Consider the following 25,229-nt stretch of genomic DNA (forward strand, 5'->3'; position numbering starts at 1 on the left):
TTCTCTCTTTTCTTCATTAGTCTAGCTAGTGCTGTATCTATTTTATCAGTATTTTCTTTATCCAGTCTATCATTGATGGATATTTGGGTTGGTTCCAAGTATTTAATATTGTAAATAGTGCTGCAATAAATATACATGTGCATGTGTCTTTATAATAGAATGATTTATAATCCTTTGTGTACATACCCAGTAATAGGATTTCTGGGTCAGATGGTATTTTTGATTCTAGATCCTTCAGGAATTGCCACACTGTCTTCCACAATTGTTCAACTAATTTACACTTCCACCAACAGTGTAAAACATCCTCTCCAGAATCTGTTGTTTACACTTCCACCAACAGTGTAAAAGCATCCTGTCCAGCATCTGTTGTTTCCTGAATTTTTAACGTTCTCTGTTCTAACTGGCATGAGAAGGTATCGCATTGTGGTTTTGATTTGCATTTCTCTGATGGCTAGTGATGATGAGCATTTTTTCATGTGTCTGTTGGCTGCATAAATGTCTTCTTTTGAGACGTGTCTGTTCATATCCTTGGCCCCCTTTTTGTTGTTTTTTTTTTTTTTTCTTGTAAATTTAAGTTCCTTGTAGACTCTGGATCTTTGCCAGATGGGTAGATTGCAAAAATTTTCACCCATTCTGTAGGTTGCCTGTTCACTATGATGATAATTTCTTTTTCTGTCCAGCTCTTTAGTTTAATTAGATCCCATTTATCAATTTTGGCTTCTGTTGCAATTGCTTTTAGTGTTTTGGTCATGAAGTATTTGCCCATGCCTATGTCATGAATGGTATTGCCTAGGTATTTTTTTTTTTTTTTTTTTTTTTTTTTTTTAGTTTTGAGCTTTACATTTAAGTCTTTAACCCATTTTGAGTTAATTTTTTGTGTTAGGTGTAAGGAAGAGGTCCAGTTTTAGTTTTCTGCGTATTGCTAGCCAGTTTTCCCAGCACCATTTATTAAATAGGGAATCCTGTCCCCATTGCTTGTTGGCACATATACACCGTGGAATACTATGCAGCCATAGAGTAGAATGAGTTCATGTCCTTTGCAGGGACATGGATGAACCTGGAAGCTATAATTCTCACCAGACTAATACAGGAACAGAAAACCAAGCACTGCATGTTCTCACTCATAAGTGGAAGTTGAACAATGAGAACCCGTGGACACAGGGAGGGGAATATCACACACTGGGCCTGTCAGGGTGGGGAGCAAGGGGAGGGAGAACATTAGGACAAATACTTAATGCATGCTTGAAACCTAGATGACGGGTTGATAGGTACAGCAAACCACTATGGCACATGTATACCTATGTAACAAACCTGCATGTTCTGCACATGTATCCCAGAAACTAAAATTTAAAAAAAAAAATGCAAAAAACCAACTCCTGGATTTGTTGAGCTTTTGAATTTTTTTGTGTCTCAATCTCTTTTAGTTCAGCTTTGATTTTGATTATTTCTTGTCTTCTGCTAGCTTTGGGATTGCTTTGCTGTAGGTTCTCTAAATCTGTTAGTTTTGATGTTAGATTATTAAATTGAGATCTTTCTAACTTTTTGATGTGGATGTTTAGTGCTATAATTTTTCCTCCTAACACTGCCTTAGCTGTGTCCCAGAGATCCTGGTATGTTGTATCTTTGTTCTCATTAGTTTCAAACAATTTCTTGATTTCTACCTTAATTGCATTATTTACCCCAAAGTCATTCAGAAGCAGGTTATTCATTTTTTATGTAATTGTATGGTTTTGAGCTATTTTCTTATTCTTGAATTCTATTTTAATTGCAGTGTGGTCTGAGAGAGTGGCTGTTATGATTTCAGTTCTTTTTCATTTGCCGAGGAGTGTTTTATGTTTGATTATGTGATCGATTTTAGAGTATGTGCCATGTGGTGGCACATGAGGAGGAGAAGAATGTATATTGTGTCGTTTTGAGGTAGAGAGTTCTGTAGATGTCTCAGGTACCTTTGATCCAGTAATGAGTTTGGGTCCTCAGTATCTTTGTTCATTTTTTGCTTCCATGATCTGTCTAATATTGTCAGTGGGGTGTTGAAGTCTCCCACTATTACTGCAATTGAAGCCTTTTCTTTGTTACCGTTTCTCAAAAATGCTTTGCAGTGTGCTAAAATATATCCTTCTAGAGGCAGAAGTCAGTTGCTTTAAACTGAAACACTGTCATATCACAATATGAATTATGAAATATTTAAAAATATCATTTCCTGTTTGACCACCAGTTGGCATAAACATTACTTTTAAATTGTCGAATTTAAGGCATCTGTATATGTGAGTGATTATTATTAATGCTAGGAAATCATAGATGGTACTGACAAATTGTGTACACCTGTGATGTTATTTCAGTGCATTTGAAGAGATTTCTATTTGATCTCAACCTTTGTTTATGTGTGTAGACACACACACACACTCATATATATTTATAAATAATGTTGAACATATATATTTTGAAAAAAATTTGTATATATATGTATTCAGACCACCAATTATGTAGGAGAGCAGGCATCAAGCAACAGAAATACCCACAAAATAAACTCTGTGTCTGCCCTGAAGAGCTTCCTCTTTACAATAGGGAGTCACTAAAGCACTTAAAACAGGTTAATGAGTATAGTGATGTAATTATGTATAAGGTACAAGATAGCATAGACAGGGGAGATACTTTTCACAGAAAACTTGTAGCAGGGTTTGAAGAATCAGTACATCTCTGGATTATAGTATAAGAAACACACCAGATGAGAAAAAAACTTTGCAGTTACGTTAATTAGTGTGGTGTGTTTTTGGTGAACTGTAAGGAGTTTAAAGTTGCTTGCATGTAAATAAGGATGAGACTAGAGGAAAGGCTGGAGAAGGAGAAAGTGGCCACACAGTGAAAGGCTTTGTAGGCAAAACTGAGGAACATGAACTCTATCCTGTAAGGTATGGGTAGCCTGTGGGAGATTTTAAGGAGAGAATTTCTGTTATCAAAGTAGTATTTTAACAGGGTGACTCTGATTGGTCTAGAGTGTGGCCTAGGGGAGGACAGAACCAGAAGGCAGTAATCAACTAGGTGAGGTAATTGTGTTAATCAGTTCAAGAGATCATAATGGTGTGGATTCAAGTGGTGGAAGGGACGAGGGAAGGACAGATTCTGATACATATGTTATGACAGTGAATTTTATGTGTCCACTTAATGGGTCATGGAGTACCCAGATATTTGATCAAACATCATTCAGTATGTTTGTGAGTGTGTTTTTGGATAAGATTATTTGAACTGGTAGGCTGAGTAAAGCAGATTACCTCCCAAATGTAGGTTGGCCTCATCCAATAAGTGGATGCCCTGAGTTGAAACAAAAAAGTTAACACTTCCTTAAGTAAGGGGGGACTCCCCTTGCTTGAATGCCTTGAGCTGGGATGTGGGTTTTATCCTGCTTTCACACTCAAACTGCAACATCAGCTCTTGAGTCTTAAGTCTGCTGGTTTTTGGACTAGAGCTTACAGTATCCTGGGTCTCCAGCTTGCTGACTGCAGATCTTGGTACTTCTCAGCCTCCATGATTGCTTCAGCCAATTGCTCAACTCAGTTTCTTAAAATATATGGTGTGTGTGTGAATATATATATATATATATATATATATATATTTTTTTTTTTTTTTTTTTTTTCTCTGAAAAACCTTAATACATGTGTCAAAGTTAGAATCAGCATAACATAGTGCTTTCACTGTATGTAGAGGGTAGAAGAGAGAAAGGAGCCAAGGATGGTTTTTTACACTGGGCCTAGTGACAGGAGGGATAGCCACAATATTAGTTGAAATGGAGAACATGTAGGGCAAACATAAATTGTGTTTTTATGTGCGATGCATGAAGACTGTTCAGTTCTATAAAGTTTGTGAGCTTGTAGAGAGTTCAGAAAAAAAATTACCCTTTTGACATTTGGTTCTACGAGTGTTTTATTTCATTTTCACACTGCTATAAAGAACTGCCTGAGGCTGGGTGCGGTGGCTCATATCTGTAATCCCAGCACTTTGGGAGGCTGAGGCGGGTGGATCACCTGATATCAGGAGTTCAAGACCAGCCTGAGCAACATGGTAAAACCTAATTTCTACTAAAAATACAAAAATTAGCTGAGCATGGTGGCACACACCTGTAATCCCAGCTACTAGGGAGGTTGAGGCAGGAGAAGCACTTGAACCCAAGAGGCAGAGATTGTAGTGAGCCGAGATCATGCCACTGCACTTCAGCCTAGGCAATAGAGCAAGACTCAAGACTCCATCTCAAAGGAAAAAAACAAAACAAAACAAAACAAAACAAAAAAAAATGACGGGCTGCATGGAGACTGGATAATTTACAAAGAAAAGAGGTTTAATTGACTCACAGTTCCAAATGGCTAGGGAGACCTCAGAAAACCCACAATCATGGTGGAAGGGGATGCAGGTATGTCTTACATGGCAGCAGGTGAGAGAAAGAGCAAAGGGGGAAGAGCCCCTTATACAACCATTAGATCTCATGAGAACTCACTTACTATCATGAGAACACCATAGGGGAAACTATCACCATGATCCAGTCACCTCCTACCAGGTCCCTCCCTTGAAACATGGGGATTACAGTTCAGGATGAGATTTAGGTGGGGACACAGAGCCAAACCATATTATTCCACCACTGGTCCCTCTCAAGTCTCATATCCGTCTCACATTTTAAAACACAATCATCCCTTTCCAACAGTCCCCCAAAGTCTTAACTCATTTCAGCATTAACTCAAAAATTCAAAGTCCAAAGTCTCATGTGAGACAAGGCAAGTCCCTTTCACCTATGAACCTGTAAAATCAAAAGCTGCTTAGTTACTTCCAAGATACAATGGGGGTACAGGCATTATGTAAATGCTCCTGTTCCAAATGGGAGAAATTGGCCAAAACAAAGGGGTCTACAGACCCCATGCAAGTGCAGAATCCAGTGGGGCAGTCAAATCCTAAAGGTCTGAAATGATCTCCTTTGATTCTGTGTCTCACATCTGCTGATGCAAGGGGCGCCCATGGCCTTCAGCAGCTCCATCGTAGGCTGGCATTGAGTGCCCATGGCTTTTCCAGGCACGCAGTGCAAGCTGTTGGTGGATCTACTATTCTGGGATCTGGGGGACAGGAGCCCCCTTCTCTCGGCTTCACTAGGCAGTGCCCCAGTGGGACTCTACCGCGGCTCCAACCCCCATTTGCTTTCCACACTGCCATAGCAGTGGCTCTCCATGAGGGCTCTCCCCCTGCAGCAGACTCACGCATCCTCTGAAATCTAGTCAGTGGTTTCCAGACCTTAATTGTTGAATTTTGTGCACCTGCAGGCCCAACACCATGTAGAAGCTGCTTGGAGCTTACACCCTCTGAAGCAATAGCCCAAGCTTTACTGTGGCCCCTTTCGGGTAGAACTGGAGCTGGAGCAATTGGGATACAGGGCACCAAGTCCCTAGGCTGCACAGAGCAGGAGTGTGGTCCTGGGCCCAGCCCAGGAAGCCATTTTATCCTACTAGGCCTGGGGACCTGTGATGGGAGGGGCTGCGTTAAAGGTCTCTGACATCCGTGCAGACATTTTCCCCATTGTCTTGGAGATTAACATTAGACTCCTTGTTATTTATGTAAATTTCTGCAGCTGGTTTGAATTTCTCCCAAGAAAATAGGTTTTTATTTTCTAAGACATGGTCAGGCTGCAAATTTTCTAAACTTTTATGCTCTGTCACCTCTTGAATGCTTTGCTGCTTTGAAATTTCTTCATCTGGATTCCCTAAATCATCTCTTTCAAGTTCAAAGTTCCCAGTAGGGGCCGACAGACATGTCATACAGGAGAGCTCTGGCTAGCATCTGGCAGGTGCCCCTCTGGGACAAAGCTTCCAGAGAAAGGAACAGGCAGCAATCTTTGCTGTTCTCCAGCCTCTGCTGGTGATACCCAGGAAAATGGTCTGGAGTGGACCTCCAGCAAACTCCAACGGACCTGCAGCAGAGGGGCCTGTTAGAAGGAAAAGTAACAAACAGAAAGGAATAGTATCAACATCAAATAAAAATAAGTCCACTGAGACCCCAGCTGAAGGTCACCTACTTCAAAGACCAAAGGTAGATAAATCCATGAAGATGGGGAGAAACCAGTGCAAAAAAGCTGAAAATTCTAAAAACCAGAACACCTCTTCTCCTCCAAAGGATCACAACTCCTCACCAGCAAGAGAAGAAAACTGGACAGAATGAATTGGATGAATTGACAGAAGTAGGCTTCATAAGGTGGGTAATAAACTCCTCCAAGCTAAAGGAGCTTGTTCTAAGCCAATGCGAGGAAGCTGAGAACCTTGGTAAAAGGTTAGGCAAATTGCATACTAGAATAACCAGTTTAGAGAAGAACATAAATGACCTGATGCAGCTGAACAACACAACACGAGAACTTCATGAAGCATACACAAGTGTCAATAGCTGAATTGATCAAGCAGAAGAAAGGATATCAGAGATTGAAGATCAACTCAATGAAATAAAGTGAGAAAACAAGATTAGAGAAAAAAGAATGAAAAGAAACAAACAAAGCATCCAAGAAATATGGGACTATGTGAAAAGACCATATACTATGCTTGATTGGTGTACCTGAAAGTGACTGGGAGAATGGAACCAAGTTGGAAAACACTCTTCAGGCTGTTAGCCAGGAGAACTTCCCCAAACTAGCAAGGCAGGCCAACATTCAAATTCAGAAAATACAGAGAACACCACAAAGATACTTCTCAAGAAGAGCAACCCCAAGACACATAATCATCAGATTCACCGAGGTTGAAATGAAGTAAAAATGTTAAGGGCAGCCTGAGAGATAGATGGGGTTACCCACAATGGGAAGCCCACCAGACTAACAGCAGATCTCTCTGCAGAAATTTTACAAGCCAGAAGAGAGTGGGGGCTGATATTCAACATTCTTAAAAAAAAGAATTTTCAACCCAGAATTTCATATCCGGCCACACTGAGCTTCGTAAGCGAAGGAGAAATAAAATTCTTTACAGACAAGCAAATGCTGAGAGATTTTGTCACCACCAAGCCTGCTTTATAAGAGCTCCTGAAGGAAGCACTAAACATGGAAAGCAACAACCAGTACCAGTCACTGCAAAAACATACCAAATTGTAAAGACCATTGACGCTATGAAGAAACTGCATCAACTAACGGGCAAAATAACCAGCTAGCATCATAATGGCAGGATCAAATTCACATGTAACAATATTAACCTTAAATGTAAAAGGGCTAAATGTCACAATTAAAAGACACAGACTGGCAAACTGGATAAGAAGTCAAGACCCATCAGTGTGCTGTATTCAGGAGACCCATATCACATTCAAAGACACACATAGCCTCAAAATAAAGGGATGGAGGAATATTTACCATGCAAATGGAAACCAAAAAGGCAGGTATTGCCATCCTAGTCTCTGATAAAACAGACTTTAAACCAACAAAAATCAAAAGAGACGTAGAAGGACATTACATAATGTCCTTTCTCAGCAAACACAACAGCAGATCAATATAACAAGAAGAGCTAACTATCCTAAATATATATGCACCTAATACAGGAGCACCCAGATTCATAAAGCAAGTTCTTAGCGACCTACAGAGAGACTTAAGACTTCCACACAATAATAGTGGGAGACTTAAACACCCCATCGTCAATATTAGGCAGATCAACAGGACAGAAAATTAACAAGGATATCCAGGACTTGAACTTAGCTCTGGACCAAGCAGACTGAACAGGCATCTACAGGACTCTCCACCACAAATCAACAGAATATACATTTTTCTCAGCACCACATCACACTTATTCTAAAATTCACCACATAATTGGAAGTAAAACACTTCCTAACAAATGCAAAAGAAGGGAAATCATGACAAACAGTCTCTCAGACCACAGTGCAATCAAATTAGAACTCAAGATTAAGAAACTCACTCAAAACTGCACAACTGCGTGGAAACTTAACAATCTGCTCCTGAATGACTACTGAGTACATAACGAAATGAAGGCAGAAATAAAGATGTTCTTTGAAACCAATGAGAACAAAGACACAACATAGCAGAATCTCTGGGACACATTTAAAGAGGTGTGTAGAGAGAAGTGTATGGCCCTAACATCACAATTTAAAAAAAAAAAAAAAACTAGAGAAACAAGAGCAAACAAATTTAAGAAGTAACAGAAGACGAGAAATAAATAAGATCAGAGCAGAGCTGAAGGAGATAGAGACACAAAAAAACCCTTGAAAAAATCAGTGAATCCAGGAGCTGGTTTGAAAAGATCAACAAAACAGATAGACCGCTAGCCAGACTAATAAAGAAGAAAAGAGAGAAGAATCAAATAGATGCAGCAAAAAATGATAAAGGGGATAATCACCATGTATCCCACAGAAATACAAACTACCAACAGAGAATTCACAACCTCTATGCAAATAAACTAGAAAATCTAGAAGAAATGGAGAAGTTCCTGGACATGTACACCCTCCCAAGATTCAAAGCCCTGAAATGACTAATAACAAGTTCTGAAATTGAGGCAGCAATTAATAGCCTACCAACCAAAAAAAGTCTAGACTGATTCACAAGCCAAACTCTAGCAGAGGTACAAATAAGAGCTGGTACCATTCCTTCTGAAATTATCCCAAACACTAGAAAAACAGGGAATCCTCCCTAACACATTTTTTGAGGCCAGCATCATCCTGATACCAAAACCTGGCAGAGACAAAACAAAAAAAGAAGATTTCAGGCCAATATCCCTGATGAACATCGATGTGAAAATCCTCAGTAAAATACTGGCAAACTGAATCCAGCAGCACATCATCAAAAAACTTATCTACCATGATGAAGTTGGCTTGATCCTTGGAATGCAAGGCTAGTTCAGCATACTCAAATGAATAAACATAATCCATCACATAAACAGAACCAATGGCAAAAATCACATGATTATCTCAATAGATCCAGAAAAGGTCTTTGACAAAATTCAGCAGCCCTTTATGCTAAAAACTCTCCATAAACTCGGTATTGATGGAACGTATCTCAAAATAATAAGAGTTTTATGACAAACCCACAGCCAATATCATACTGAATGGGCAAAAACTGGAAGCATTCCCTTTGAAAACCCACACAAGACAAGGATGCCCTCTAGCTCACCACTCTCATTCAACATAGTACTGGAAGTTCTGGCCAGGGCAATCAGGCAAGAGAAGGAAGTAAAGGGTATTCAATTAGGAAAAGAGGAAGTCAAATTGTGTCTGTTTGCGGATGATGTGATTGTATGTTTAGAAAATCCCATTGTCTCTGCCCCAAATCTCTTAAGCTCATAAGCAACTTCAGCAAAGTCTCAGGATACAAAATCAACGTGCAAAAATCACAAGCATTCTTATACACCAAGAACAGACAGACAGCCAAATCATGAGTGAACTCCCATTCACAATTGCTACTAAGAGAATAAAATACCTAGGAATCCAACTTAGAAGGGATGTGAAGGACCTCTTCAAGAACTACAAACCACTGCTTAAGGAAATAAGAGGAGATGCACAGAAAATGGAAGAACATTCCATACTCATTGATAGGAAGAATTGTATCGTGAAAATGAACATACTGCCCAAAGTAAATTTAGATTCGATGTATCCCCATTAAGCTACCATTGACTTTCTTCACAGAATTGGAATAAAACTAATTTAAATTTCATATGGAACCAAAAAAGAGCCCACATTGCCAAGACAATCCTAAGCCAAAAGAACAAAGCTGGGGGCATCACGCTACCTGACTTCAAACTATACTACAAGGCTACAGTAATCAAAACAGCATGGTACTGTTACCAAAACAGAGATATAGACCAATGGAACAGAACAGAGCCCTCAGAAATAACACCACACATCTACAACCATCTGATCTTGGACAAACCTGACAAAAACAAGAAATGGGGAAAGGATTTCCTATTTAATAAATGGTGCTGGGAAAACTGGCTAGCCATATGTAGAAAGCTGAAACTGGATCCCTTCCTTACTCCTTATACAAGAATGAATTCAAGATGGATTAAAGACTTAAATGTTAGACCTAAAACCATAAAAACCCTAGAAGAAAACCTAGGCAATACCATTCAGGACATAGGCATGGGCAAAGACTTCATGACTAAAACACCCAAAGCAATGGCAACAAAAGCCCAAATTGACAAATGGGATCTAATTAAACTGAAGAGCTTCTGCACAGCAAAAGAAACTATCATCATAGTGAACAGGCAGCCTACAGAATGGGAGAACATTTTTGCAAACTATCCATCTGACAAAGGGCTAATATCCAGAATCTACAAAGAACTTAAACAAATTTACAAGGAAAAAACCCAACCCCATAAAAAAGTGGGTGAAGGATTTGAACAGACACTTCTCAAAAGAAGACATTTATGCAGCCAACAAACATATGAAAAAAAGCGCATCATCGCTGATCATTAGAGAAATGCAAATCAAAACCACAATGAGATATCACTTCATGCCAGTTAGAATGGCAATCATTAAAAAGTCAGGAAACAACAGATGCTGGAGAGGATATTGAGAAATAGGAATGCTTTTACACTGTTGGTGGGAGCGTAAATGAGTTCAACCTTTGTGGAAGACAGTATGTCGATTCCTCAAGGATCTAGAATCAGAAATACCATTTGACCCAGAAATCCCATTACTGGGTATATACCCAAAGGATTATAAACCATTCTGCTATAAAGACATATGCACATATGTGTTTATTGCAGCACTGTTCACAATAGCAAAGACTTGGAACCAACCCAAATACCCATCAATAATAGACTGGACAAAGAAAATGTGGCTCATATACACCATGGAATACTATGCAGCCATGAAAAAGAATGAGTTCATGTCCTTTGCAGGGACATGGATGAAGCTGGAAACCATCCTTCTCAGCAAGGTAACACAACAGCAGAAAACCAAACCCCGCACGTTCTCACTCGTAAGTGGGAGTTGAACAATGAAAGCACATGGACACAGGGAGTGGAACATCACACACTATGGCTTGTAGGGGTTTTAGGGGGCTTGGGGAGGGATAGCATTAGGAGAAATACCTAATGTAGATGATGGGTTGATGGCTGCAGCAAACCACCATGACATGTGAACACCTATGTAACAAACCTGCATGTTCTGCACATGTACTCCATAACTTAAAGTATAATATAAATAAAAAGAAGTGAAGCTCAGAACAAACAAAGTTCCACAGATCTCTAGGGCAGAGGCAAAATGCTGCCAGTCTCTCTGCTAAAGCATAGCAAGAGTTACTTTTACTCCAGTTCCCAATAAGTTCCTCATCTGCACCTGAGACCACCTCAGCCTGGGCTTTACTGTTTACATCACTATAACATTTTGGTCTCAATCATTTAACAGGTCTTTAGGAAGTTCCAAACTTTCTGACATCTTCCTGTCTTCTTCTGAACCCTCAAAATGGTTACAATCTGTGCCTTTTACCCAATTTCAAAGTTGCTTCCACATTTTCAGGTTATCTTTATAGCAGTACCCCATTCTCTACCCACATTGCTATAAAGAACTTCCCCAAACTGGGTAATTTACAAAGAAAATAAGTTCTGTTGACTCACATTTCCACATGGCTGGGGCGGCCTCAGGGAACCCACAGTCATGGTGGAAGGGGAAGCAGGCACGTCTTACATGCGGAGAGAGAGTGTGAAGGGGGAAGGAGCTCCTTATAAAACCATCAGGTCTTGTGATAACTCACTATCATGAGAACAACATGGCAGTAACCACCTCCATGATCCAATTACCTCCCACCAGGCCCCTCCCTTGACATGTGGGTATTACAGTTTGAGATGAGATTTAAATGGGGACACAGATCCAAACCATATCAATGGGTTTAATTTTATGGGTAAGTTAGGGAATGTAGAAATAAGTAAGAAAGGCATCAAGAATTCATGTGACTGGGCAGAGTGGGTGGCACCTGTAATTCCAGTGACTTGGGAGGCTGAAGTGGAAGGATCCCTTGAGGGCAGGAATCAGGATGTGAGACCAACCTGGGCAACAAGTGAGACAGTCTCCTGAAAAAAAAAGAAAAAGAGCTGGTGTGGTTGTGAATAATTTTGAGGGGGAGCTCAAAATATACAGATTTACTGTTAATCTTGGTGTGGGTATTCCTAGGGCAGGATGTGTGACAGGTGGGTCCCATCTCTATTTTGTTAAGTATACTTGAGATCCACTCTAAAATGGTAAATGAGTTCAAGGTGGACCTTAAAAACAAAGAAAATGGAAGGGTGAAGGGTTCAGCAAAATGAAATAGAAAGTCTGTGGGATCCAATGCATAAGAGGGACTTAGAATATTGTAGATGGACTATGTAGGTTTTGTTTATTAATTTTTTTTTTTTTTACAAGACGAAGTCTCACTCTGTCACCAAGGCTGGAGTGCAGTGGCACCATCTCGGTTCACTGAAACCTTCACCTTCCATGTTCAAGCAATTCTCCTGTCTCAGCCTCCCGAGTAGCTGGGATTACAGGCACACACCACCACACCCAAATGACTTTTGTATTTTCAGTAGAGACAGTGTTTTACCATGTTGGCCAGGCTGGTCTTGAACTCTTGACCTCGTGATCTGCCCACCTCAGACTCCCATGTGCTGGGTGTTTATTATAACTTTTAATTGACATTTCATGTACTTTTGGTTATAATTGCATACTTTAGCATAATTTAGATTTCTGATCTCCATAATTATGTAATAATAATAGAAAACATGAAACAACATGTGTCAAACTGTGCTGGAGTGGGGGGTGTGTGTGTGTGTGTATGTGTGTATTTTACCTCTATTAAATCTAATGACAAACAGGTAGGTGCAATAAATTGGAGAGACGTTATCCCAAGCTCATCTCCCCAATAAGATATGAAGAGAGAAACCTTACTTGACTTTTGCTTTACCTTAGTGTCTTCTGGAAAAACGGGAATTACATAAAGCGGCACCAGCATGGCTTCGTTACCTTTTCTCTCCTTTGGGCATGATGCTTCTTTGAAGTCTAACTCAGTCATACAAGCAGAGAATGGAATCTGATTGTAGTTTTGAAAGAACCATTTAAAGGCACAAGGATGTATTAGTCTATGTCCATGCTGTATATTACTCAAATGAGAAAGGGTACTTAAAAATCTTATCTTTATGAATAAATATTTATGACTATTATCAGATATTATAACCCATTAATAATAATATTGAAAATGTTTAATCTTTTCTAAGAAAACTTTTTTCCTATTTATGTTTTTCCTCTTGTAAAGACACATACTATAGTCACAGCTGCCCAATATTATTCATCTTATTAGGGAATGAGTGGTTTCCAATATGGAAGCATTGGCTTCCAGTGTAAATGCTATTTGTAGTTATCAGAGTTTTCATCATTGAGGACAGATAGGAGCAGAACTAAATTGGTTATGGGTTACAAAAGTTATTAATAGTAGATGCTATGAAAAAGCATATTATTGGCTTTTTGTTGGTTGATTTTAAATAATTATTGCAATAGCCACATTCTTTTGGTTTCTGTCTCTCTCTCTCTCTCCCCCTCTCTCTCCCCTCCCACTCCCTCTTTCCCTCTCTCTCTCTCTTTCTGTCTTCCTCTCTCTCTTACCCCCGGCCTTCTCCTTCTCTCTGTTTCTAATTCTGTCCTTCTATCTGATCTTTCTAGGCTATCTATGTAATTGTTGTGGTTTGGTATAATTTTCCAAGGAGTTGATCATGGTTCATTATAAATATTAAAGATAAGAGAAGACCTGTTATAGCCCGCAGCAAGTTGCAGCTCTAAGCGTTTCCCCTGATGAAGTGTCTGCTACAGATGATTCTATTGTTTAGTGAAAGGATCACAAATATGACAAGAGACAGAGCCTCTGGCCTCAAGGAACTCATAAACAAGTGGATAACATGTAGAAATCAATGAACACTATAATGGAAATGTACAGAAGCTGGAATAGAGCATACAGCCTCTTCGCTGTCATTGGAAGGTGATTGGACTTGGAATGTAATGATTTTGCTTGTTCACCGTGTGGCTTTTCTCAGTTGTCTTAATCAAACTGAGCTCCGTTTTCTAATTGGCAAATTAGATATCAAAATAACATACTTTTCAGGGTTTTTGTGAATATCAGTTGAATTATTTGATGAATCTAGTTCGTATAATAAAATATGAATATAAGATTCTTTTATTCAGCTTGATATTTTGACTTTAACAATGGAAGCCATATTGTGTGAAATCCCAGCGTAGTTCTCTGTTGCAATGTTAAAGCATTCCTTTAGAGCACTGAAAGGAGATTCTTCTGTGTATGTTTTTCCATATTAGCATTTCTAACATATGCTCTCATGACATTTTTTCTGATTGTATAGAAATAAAGCAGCCCGTAAGAAAGGTGGTCAATTTTGTGTATTCCTGTCCCCATAGCATACATTGGTAGAGGTACTCCTTCAAATTTGTACTTGTCATGCCTGAAGGGGATTAGATGGAGTGGATGTGGCTTGCCAAAAGGCATGGCAGTGAGAAGTAAAGAGAAAAACTAGCAATCGCATTTTTCTTCCCAATTTATCCATTGGTAGAATTCATTTTCTGACTTTTTCTTGAAATAATGACACATGAAGTTAAGCTTACCTTTAAGGTTAATGCAATTGTTCTACTTTTTAAATTATTTTAACTTACATGAAAGAAAAGTATAATTTTCTAGATTACTGTAGTCCATATTTCCCGTTTATTTATGTGAAGAATGAAGTTGATGTCTTGAGAAGTCATTTTCAGTGTCTATTTACTTAAAATGATCAGTCCATCTGGCTGTGTTAGTATAGAAATAGGCCAGGCGTTGTGACTCATGCCTGTAATCCCAGCACTTTGGGAGGCGGAGGCGGGCGGATCACAGTGTCAAGAGATCGAGACCGTCCTGGCTGACATGGTGAAACCCTGTCTCTACTGAAAATACGAAAATTAGCTGGGTGTGGTGGCATGTGCCTTTAGTCCCAACTACTCGGGAGGCTGAGGCAGGAGAATCGTTTGAACCTGGGAGGTGGAGGTTGCAGTGAGCTGAGATCACGCCACTGCAGTCCTGCTTGGCAAGAGAGCAAGACTCCATCTCACCAAAAAAAAAAAAAAAAAAAAAAAAAGCCACATGCAGTTTAATGTTTGCTGATAGGTCATTGTTCTGGTTACAACTACTTTTTGAACTTTCTGCATTGTCATCTCCTTTTAAGCATGGCATATAGAAGTTGTAGTGATCATTAGGAAGGACATATCTGCACATTTTTGGTGGTTATAGTAGACACTTGTTAAATGAATGAACTCTAAGTTAAAGCTGAATCCTCCAGTTCTACCTCATCAGCTTCTGATTTTTCTGAAGGACAAGAGCGACACATTAGATAGATTTAGGAATATATGGTGGAGAATGTAGAAGATGTCACGTTTACCATTATTTTTGTGCACTGTTCAACTACTGTCCCCCTTTCTCAAAATGTAAGAAAATATGACTGTCAGGTGAAATCTCCTTTAACTTCCTGTATGCCAGTAGTAGTTCTGTACAACCCTATGCTTTCTTATCCTCTTTCCTTCAGCTTAGAGAAAAGTGTTCACTTTGACATTACAGATCCCAGCCCATCCACTGGGTCCTTGACTCAGTCTCCTATCTTCTCCAGGGCCATGTCTCACCTGCCATTCTTTTCTCTTATTTCCAGCCTCTGCTTATCCATTGTGTTTTTTCTTTGTTTTTAATTGCTCATTTCACTCAATTTGTCATGCCACGTTTGTCTGTAGTTGCTATCCATTTTATGCTTTCCTGATCTAAGTCCTCAGAAGTGTCCTTCACTTACTTTCCTCACTTACTTCCAGTCTTCACTTACTTTCTTCACTTCCAGTCTTTGCTTACTTTCTTCTCATTCACTCTTTAGTCCGTTGCAATAAGTTCTCTGTCTGCCACCCTGTCCAATTGATCAAAACTGCTCTGGATAAACCTGCTATGAATGAGGTCACTTATTTTTTTTGTTGCTTTTTTAAATTAGCAATTCCAACAGATATTTTTTCAACCTATTGTTTTGGTGGATTTTTTTGCTTCATGTATGTAACTCTTCTTGAAACTGTTTCCTTTACTTTTATGACACAATCGTTTTTTTCTTGTACCTTTTAAATTGTTCCTTCTCTATTTGCTTAATGACTGTTATAGCTTCAAATATTGATCCTATTCAGGGTACCTTTTTTGATCCTTTGTTTACTCAGTGCCCATACTCTCTCTGAGTGATTGTAACCATTTTTATGGTTTCTACTATCTATACACTGATAACTCCTAAAATGCATTTTCAGTCTAGACCTTCTCCCCGGTCTTAGGCTTGTGTGAACAGTTTCTAAAGGATCATCTCTGACTAGATTTTCTCCAGCTGCTTCAGAGTTTACATGACTAAACCTGAACTTTTTATAGTCTCTCCTAAGCCAGTCCTTCTATCTTTTTACTATTTCAGTTGGTAGCACCATAATCTACCTTGTCACCTAAGTCAGAACCATGGAATGCATTTATTCATACTTCCACTTCATTGCCCATATTCAGTCAATAAGCTGGTCTGCAGATTACATGTTGATATTTTGTGTTTATTTTCCCAGTCAGTCCTTTTCTTTCTCTTCCACTGCAGCTGCTTAGTTCATTTCACTCTTCACCGATGTTGGGACTAATAGAAGTGTTTTCAGTTGATCTCTCAATGTTTTATCATGTTCTCCTCAAATAAGCCCTTCCTATAACCAACAGAATGATGGAATTAAAATAAGACCATTTCATTTTTCTGCATTACAACTTTCAGTGCCTCATTCCTGCTCCCACTGCTGACAGTAATATTTCTCATACTTAGTTTCATGGATATGTGTGTGTGCTTCAGAATATTCAATGAGAACTTTTCAATTTGGTTTGTGCGTTTCACTGATAATCATTTTAAAAACAACCACCACTTTGTGTTTATGATGGCGTGTCTGTCAAAGAGTGACCTAGAGTAATTAGATTTAGCTTTAAATGCAGTATTTTTCAGCCAATATGAGGAAATTCTAGAAGTCATAGACATAGTTTCATGGATCTATACTACATACACATATGTACATACACAGGTACATACACATGTATATACATATATATACACACACATATATATGATATGCATACACAGAAATATGTAGATATCTGTATATATTTATATTTGTATATCAGATATTTTATGTGTGTATCTGCATAATTTTTCCAAAGGGGTCTTAATATTATTCAAGTTGGAAATTCACTCTACACTTTATAGGATGAATTGTAAGATTCTTAATATGTCCTGTATTATCTTTTATGATCTGCCCTCTACATTATGTATCTTAGTCTCTTACCTTATACTTTCTGTGGAAGCAACATCAAATTACTTGAGAGTCCTCATAAACACAAATGCTATTATTTTTCCTGTTGTATTTATGCGTTTACACTTACCCCTTAGGTGTATGGAATTATCTTGCCCTCTCTCTTCTCCTAACTTTAACTTTGAACTCCTACTTTATAAGTAGTTCCATCATGACCTCTTCCAGGATACACTTATCTAACAAGGTAGGCTGTTCAGTGGCCCTCCTGATTTTATAGTTCCCTCGGCAAATCTCTATGTCTGGGTACACCTTATTGCTTTGTAGTTACTTATTGGATTCACTACCAGACTGTGACCTTCTTCGGGTCTTGTGGCTTTCTCCTCTGCATTTTTCAAGCATGGCATTGTAATTGAATGAAAGATAATGACCTGAAAATACATGAATGAATCACCTTTCTACCCAAGAAGATAAAGACCTTTTTTCTACAGTCTCTGCAATTTCTTTCACAGTTTTTTCTTTACTCAGTTTTGACACTACTGCTTGTTAAATGCTTAATGTGTATTTATATACTTCATTTCTTATTTTAAATAAGTATCAATGGCTAGTTTTACATGAAGAAATTTCAACTGCATGAAGATAATCCTTCTATTCCTTTATTTTTCAGGAAACCTATCTTCCCAGTTGGAGGCTCAGGAACCTAAGAGTTCTGAAAGTACATTAGCTTCGATGGAAGATTCTGGATGTGATTTGTCAAATGAGCAGAGAACTGAATCCTCAGACCTGTCCCAGCACTTTGTAGAAAGCTGTACCCCCACTCACTTTCCACCACTGCCTCTTGTGAAAAGACCTTGTGCTATCCTGCAAAATCCTTTGTCTTCTCACATGCAATTCTTGCAATATCTTCTTGAATTAAAGAACTTGACAGAATCAGGTAATCTTAAAAGAGACTTAACCCACTTTGAAAAAGACTCTTCCACAGTCTCTGATTCTGTTTTTCAGTTGCTGGATGGCCTGATCACTTTTTACCGTAATCCCAAACTTCCTTTTTCAAGATTTTGGACAGAAGCTGTTGGTACTTTAGCTAGTCTGATCAGTGACTGTAACTTATCTAGTCATATTCTTAAAAAGTGTTCCAAGAAGTTGGAAGAATTTGAGAAAACCCTACTACATGCTATTTTAGGAAACAATCATATAAATCGGGTAAGTAATAAATCCCTCTTTTATTTATAAAATGCTAGTAATTTTAGTGAGCATCTCTTTGAGTAATGGCTGTTGTTGTCCCTTAGCCTTGTGGTTCAAGGAGTCCCTTAATGGGTCTTTTTCTGCAGCTGTCTGCAGCTCTTATCTGTCATGATGTCTCCACCTCTAGCCTCTGATTTCTACAATATAGTTTTCTGCATAGATGCCTTTGCTTCAAGCTTGTTCTTCTCTGCTTTGAATTACTTTCTCTGTTTTATTATCAGCACCCTTGGATTCTTTTCTTCTTTCTGTTTTCCCTTTTCCGTTTCTATTTCCTATTGTTCAAAAAGTCTCAAAACTTTTGAGAAAACCACTAACAAATAAGGTTGTCTAAACTTAACTTCTGTGAGTGTTAAATTCCTCACGATGGATTCTCTGTACTGTATTGAATTTGCTCTTTTTCTGTCATTGACTAGCAAATATCTTGGGGTTGAGGAATATTTTTCTCTTCTTTTGACCTTTCCCTTGTAAGTGGCAAATGCCTCATGGACCCTCTGCAGGTGTGGGTGAATTGGATAAATTGGCTAAGGAGCACATAATATAAAGCTTTATTATGTTTTTTTCTTATTTATTTAACATGGCTTAGAAAGATTTACTCAGGGATTCTTTTTTAACAAGTGACATTGAGATAACCTGAAGTTGTTTTGTTGTTTGGCTCTTGAGACATGGTAGAGAATTTCTTTTTCAAATTATTTCTGCCTTCTTTGCTATCTGATCCTTTTACTGGGAAATTCCAAATGGCTTCACATTTTAATCCTCTTGAATTGACTACCAAAATATAATAGAATAAACCAAACGGTCTATCTAACTTATTTACTATATTTCACTGTAGGAAACAGGTTATTGGAGCTTGTTTCTTTGGATACATCATTGTTAAATATTTGCCTCAGTGCTACGATCTAACATTTAGAGTTTTTGTACAGTGGAGGCTTTATCTGAGTTTTCAAAATTTTGATAAAATTTGCACTGCTAAACCAATTTGTTTCATGTACAGCTGTTCTTTCCTTCTCTATTAAGGTATGATTGGATCAATATTTTATAAACTTTATGATTAAGCTTTTGGCATTTGTGAAAGATATTGAATTTTCTGTCTGGAAAATGGAAATCTTTTTCTTTGGACATGGTCAATCAGGAATTAAATATCAGATTTGCCATAGTTGTATCTGAGATATAAAATCCATTTCTAAATCATCAAAATATCTTAAATACTTCATATTTTTTAAACTTCTTTTTATACTTTTGCTTTCTTTTAAAAACTACTTTAAGCAGTCTTTATGTAACTTGGAACCTTGAAGATACTGGCATTTATATTCCATATCAGAGTTACTGAATGATGCAAATATTTTCCAGTCTAGTCTTTGCCTTTATATATGTATTGGAGGTTGATATGACTTACTCCTACACAAGAGTAACCTTGGGAATTGTATGGAAGGAGGAGTATGTGTAGAATAAACTACACATAAACTTGTGAAAGTCCTCTTTACTCTTTCCTCCACCTTCCTCAAGCCGATGGACAGAGTCTTGGAGGTGCAAGATATGCTGCCTGAGGTTGGTGGAGGCGTGACATAAACACTTCCTTGGTTGCCTCAGCTGGTATCTTGCTAGGTTCCATGCAGTCCAAGTTCCCTGACTCTGAGCCCAGCACAGCACCAAGACTTGTGCAGGAATTGCAGTCCTTGTGGTCTAGGTTGCCCTTCATGTTTATTTATAACCCCAAAAAAGTTTAGTCCATGGTGGCAGGGCTTGCCAAAACTCAGGTTCCAACTGCAACAGTTACCCCTGTAAGAAAGCCATTCATTCACTTGTTCTTCTACTGTTGACCAACTTTTCAGCAATGGCTGGCACGATGGCAAGTGACATAAGAAATATATACTTCATCTATAGAACCACCTATACCATCACAAGTTTGAAATGAAAACTATAGTTTTCATTTGTTGTAGAGACTTCCTGGTTTTGGTATCAGGATAATCCTGACCTCATAAAATGTGTTTGGAAGTGGACCTTTTTATTTTCAGGAAAAGTTTAAGAAAGATTGTTCTTAATTCCTCTTTGAATGTTTGGTAGGATTCACCTGTGTGGTCAGCAGATTATTTGTTGGGAGACTTTTTTTTTTTTTTTTTTTTTTTTTTAGACGGAGTCTCACTCTGTCACCAGGCTGGAGTGCAGTGGCACTGCAACCTCCACTTCCTGGGTTCAGGCGATTCTCCTGCCACAGCCTCCCGAGTAACTGGGACTACAGGCGCATGCCACCACGCCCAGCTAATTTTTGTGTTTTTAGTAGAGATGGGGTTTCACCATATTGACCAGGATGGTCTCAATCTCTTGACCTCATGATTTGCCTGCGTCAGCCTCCCAAAGTACTAGGATTACAGGCATGAGCCACCACACCCGGCCTGTTGGGAGACTTTTGATTGCTGATTCAATCCCCTTATTTGTTACTGGTCTTTTCAGGCTTTCTGTTTCTTCCTGATTCAGTTTTGGTAAGTTGCATGTTTTTAGAAATTTATCAATTTCTTATAAGTCATCCGGATTGTTGGCATATAATTGTTCATAACATTTCCTCTATGATGCATTTTCTGTCTAAGGCATCCATTATAATATCTCCTTTTTGATTTCTGATTTTGTCTTCTTTTTCTTTTCTTACTCTAGGTAAGGGTTTGTCAATTATTTTATCTTTTCAAAAGGCAAACTCATAGATTTTTTTTTTATTTTTAAACTGTTTCCTTGTTCACAATTTATTTTTTTGCTCCAATCTTTATTATTCTCTTTCTTCTGCTTATTTTGGGCTTAGTTTATTCTTTGTAGTGGACTTTAATACCTCAATTACAATAATGGATGGAACATCCAGACAGAAAAATCAATAAAGAAACAACTGACTTGAACGATGCTGTAGAGTAAATGGATTTAATTGACCTATACATAACTTTCCACTCAACAGCAGAAGAATACACATTCTTCTCAAGTGCACACAGAATGTTCTCCAGGATAAATGAAATTTTAGGTCACAAAACATGTCTTAACCATTTTAGAAGTTCAAAAGCTTTCTAGATGTTTCTTTCTGACCACAATATAATGAAATTAGAATTCAACAACAATATGTAAAATGTTAAAATTTATAAGTATGTAGAAACTAAACAATAAAATTTTGAACAAACTTTGTGTCAAAGAAGAAATCAAAGGGAAATTCAAAAGTATCTCAAGACAAACAAAAATGGAAACAGAATTTACCAAAACCTGTGGGATGCAGCAAAAGTAGTAATAAGGAAATTTATAAGGATAAATGTCTACATAAAAAAATAAGAATCTTAAGTGAACAAGTTTTCAATTATTTTTAGCATAGAGATTAATAGCTGGAATTAGAATTCTGAAGCTTTTACTCACTAGCTATAACCTTAGATAAGTTAACTAACTTCCACGTTCTACATCTGTAAAATGTAGGTAATAAATGTGACTTCATAGGGCTAAATACTTAGCATAATATCTGACATCATATAAAAACTTAATAAATGTTTCTTTTTGTTATGTTTCTCTTGAGGAAGTGATTATATCTTATTTTCTCCACTATGCCCAAGACAATGTTGAGTTTGTTGTAGCAGCAACGTGAGGTATTTTTTTGAATTGAAAATAAGATATTGAAAAGAAGTGACAACTTATATTTCGTATACCCTCATAAACTTAAATACCGTCAGCTGATTTTCTAAGCAACAGCTCTTATTAATACCATGACATTCCTGAAACACCTCCATATATATTAGGAAGTTGTATATTATCTCTTTGTGTCACTATTTTCCACAGCTACAGCTTCCAATTGACCAATGAGCTTAGTAAGGCATAGTGGATATTTTTCTTTCTGTTTTAATTATGGAAAGTCCTTTGTAAATTTAACTATTTGAATGTCATGGTTTTAATTACTCTTTCCACTGGTCCCTTCCTATAGAGCTGTGCTATGTTGCATCTCTGATATAGCATTTTGAAGTTGGTGATTCCCTCTTAATACTGTCAGTTTTGCTTCAGTCACAGTCATTTGTGCTTAGATCATTTCAGGCAGTTTATGGATAAATCTGAAGATGATGGATCATGAAATCAGAATTTTTTTTTTTTTTTTTTTTTTTTAGGCAGAGTCTCTGTTGCCCAGGCTGGAGTGCAGTGGCGTGATCTCGGCTCACTGCAAGCTCTGCCTCCTGGGTTCACGCCATTCTCCTGCCTCAGCCTCCTGAGTATCTGGGACTACAGGTGCCTGCCACCACGCCTGGCTAATTTTTTTTTGTATTTTTATTAGAGACAGGGTTTCACCGTGTTAGCCAGGATGGTCTTGATCTCCTGACCTCATGTTCCACCCGCCTCAGCCTCCCAAAGTGTTGGGATTACAGGCGTGAGCCACTGTGCCCGGCTGAAATCAGTTTTTTTTTTTTTTTTCCTAGTATGTATCCCTTAGTTGTATCTTGAAACTTATTCATGCCATAATTGTATTGACCAGTAAAATATGTTGACTTTTTAATTTAATTCTGCTCAGGTAGCAGTATTTGTTGTATGTTTCGCTGCTGCAAGTTAGGACACTGTTTTAGTGATAACACTGGATTTTCTTCCTGAGCTAACTTTCCAACAGCCTTATCCTCTGTGTTTGTGATTTTTTATGGTCTTGGCTATTAACCAGTTACTTAACCAGTCTGCTTTGTTTGAGAATATTCCTTGGGAAATATAAAGAAAGTCTAAGGTTAAGGGTCATTTCATCCTTGTGTATAGCTGTATTAAAATAAACAAACAAAAAACAGCTGGGTGCAGTGGCTCACACCTGTAATCCCAGCACTTTGGGAGGCCGAGGTGGCCGGATCATGAGGTCAAGAGATAGAGACCATTCTGGCCAACATTGTGAAACCCTGTCTTTACTAAAAATACAAAATTAGCTGGGCATGGTGGTGTGCACCTGTAGTCCCAGCTGCTTGGAAAGCTGAGGCAGGAGAATCGCTCGAACCTGGGAGGCAGAGGTGGCAGTGAGCCGAGATCGCACCGCTGCACTCCAGCCTGGTGACTCAGTGAGTCTCCCTCAATCAATCAATCAATCAATCAATAACTGGAAAAGTCAGGCACGGTGGCTCATGCCTGTAATCCCAGTACTTTGGGAGGCTGAGGTGGGCGGATCACTTGAGCCCAGGAGTTTGAGACCATCCTGGGCAACATGGTGAGACCCCCGTCTCTACAAAAAGTACAAAAAAAGTTAGCCAGGCATGGTCTTGCATGCCTGTAGTCCCAGCCAGTCACGAGTCTGAGGTGGGAGGATTGCTTGAGCCCAGGAGGCAGAGGTTGCAGTGAGAACAGATCACATGACAGCACTCTAGCCTGGGCCACAGAGGAAGAAACAGATACACACACACACACACACACACACACACACACGGAAAAATATGGGTTAATGTTCCTGCAATTTTACTTTAATTAGATAAACATTTACTGAAACATTTGTATCATAAACCAAAATTTTAATACTTCTTTTGATCACTGCATCAGTATATAAATCAAACATTTTCTGAATTTTCAAAGCGGTGTTTAACTTTCATTGCTCATGCAGAGGAAGGAGGAAGAGACAGAACGGAACTTTCTTCAATTTACTTTCAAAGTATACTATACATTTAAATACCTCATTAAAATAATAGCAGTCTTCCTATTATGCTTTATAGTATATAAAGTACTTTCACATGGAGCTTATTATCTCTGTGTCATGGTTGTTATTACTGTCTTCAGTTTATAGATGAGAAAATTGAGGTCAGGCAGGTTAATGGATTCACTGGAAGTACTTAACCAGTACTAGAAGAGCTAGGTCTCATGTTCAGGTATATGATGCTGAATATTTTCCTCTTGGTATTATGTCATATTTCCATCGTTAATTTTTACAGTTTTCTAGATTTTTTCCTAAGTGCAAAAGAAAGAAACTGACTTTTGTTAATGTATTAAAGAAAATATTCGTTGGTAATGAAAGACCTTAGTGCCATTTTTCTAAATTGCATAAAGACAATATTTACACTGGTTTGGTTAAATTGCTAAATTATATTATGTGTAAAAATTTATGTTTTTAGGACTGGGCACGGTGGCTCATGCCTGTAATCCCAGCACTTTGGGAGGCTGAGGCAGGTGGATCATCTGAGGTCAGGAGTTCGAGACCAGCCTGGTCAACATGGCAAAACTCCACCTATACTAAAAATACAAAAATTAGCCAGACGTGGTGGCATGTGCCTGTAGTCCCAGCTACTTGGGAGAATGAGGCAGGAGAATCGCTTGAACCTGGGAGTCAGAGGTTGCAGTGAACTGACATCGTGCCACTGCACTCCCGTGTGGGTGACAGAGCAAGACTCTGTCTCAAAAAAAAAAAAAAAAAAAAAAAAAAAAAAAAAAAAAAAATTGTGTACAGATATACAGACAGCAAAAGCAGAAAGAAAAGTCCTGTTCTGCAGTACAATATAAGATCACCTGTTTCTTGTTCTTTTTTATTGGCTATAAACAACAGTCTTTTGGAAACTTTATAATTGCCTATACAACCTTGTCATCTTAGTTTCTAATTGAATATAAGTTATATGGTTTTGCTTGTGTGCACATACAAATAAAACTGTCAAAGGAGGCAGAGCAAGATACCCGAACACAGTAGCAATTGCTGCACCCCCTTCGCCTCCACAGGAACACTAAATTGAACAACTGTCCACACAGGAAAGGAC

At 38.4% G+C, this 25,229-nt stretch overlaps 1 protein-coding gene across 4 annotated transcripts in view; it reads left to right on the plus strand.

The window, feature by feature from the left end:
* MEI4 (meiotic double-stranded break formation protein 4) overlaps nt 1-25,229 on the plus strand; it is a 319,253-nt gene that overhangs the window by 59,567 nt on the left and 234,457 nt on the right. For all 4 annotated transcript variants that reach the window (XR_007725107.1, XR_007725108.1, XM_050788273.1 and 1 more), the window contains exon 3: nt 17,951-18,486. Coding sequence is in view for 2 of the 4 variants with exons in the window: in XM_050788273.1 (XP_050644230.1) it covers nt 17,951-18,486 (536 nt within the window). In the remaining 2 variants the exon portion in view is untranslated. The remainder of the gene's footprint in view (nt 1-17,950; nt 18,487-25,229) is intronic.

This window comes from Macaca thibetana, chromosome 4, assembly GCF_024542745.1.
Source record: "Macaca thibetana thibetana isolate TM-01 chromosome 4, ASM2454274v1, whole genome shotgun sequence".
NCBI lineage: Eukaryota > Metazoa > Chordata > Mammalia > Primates > Cercopithecidae > Macaca > Macaca thibetana.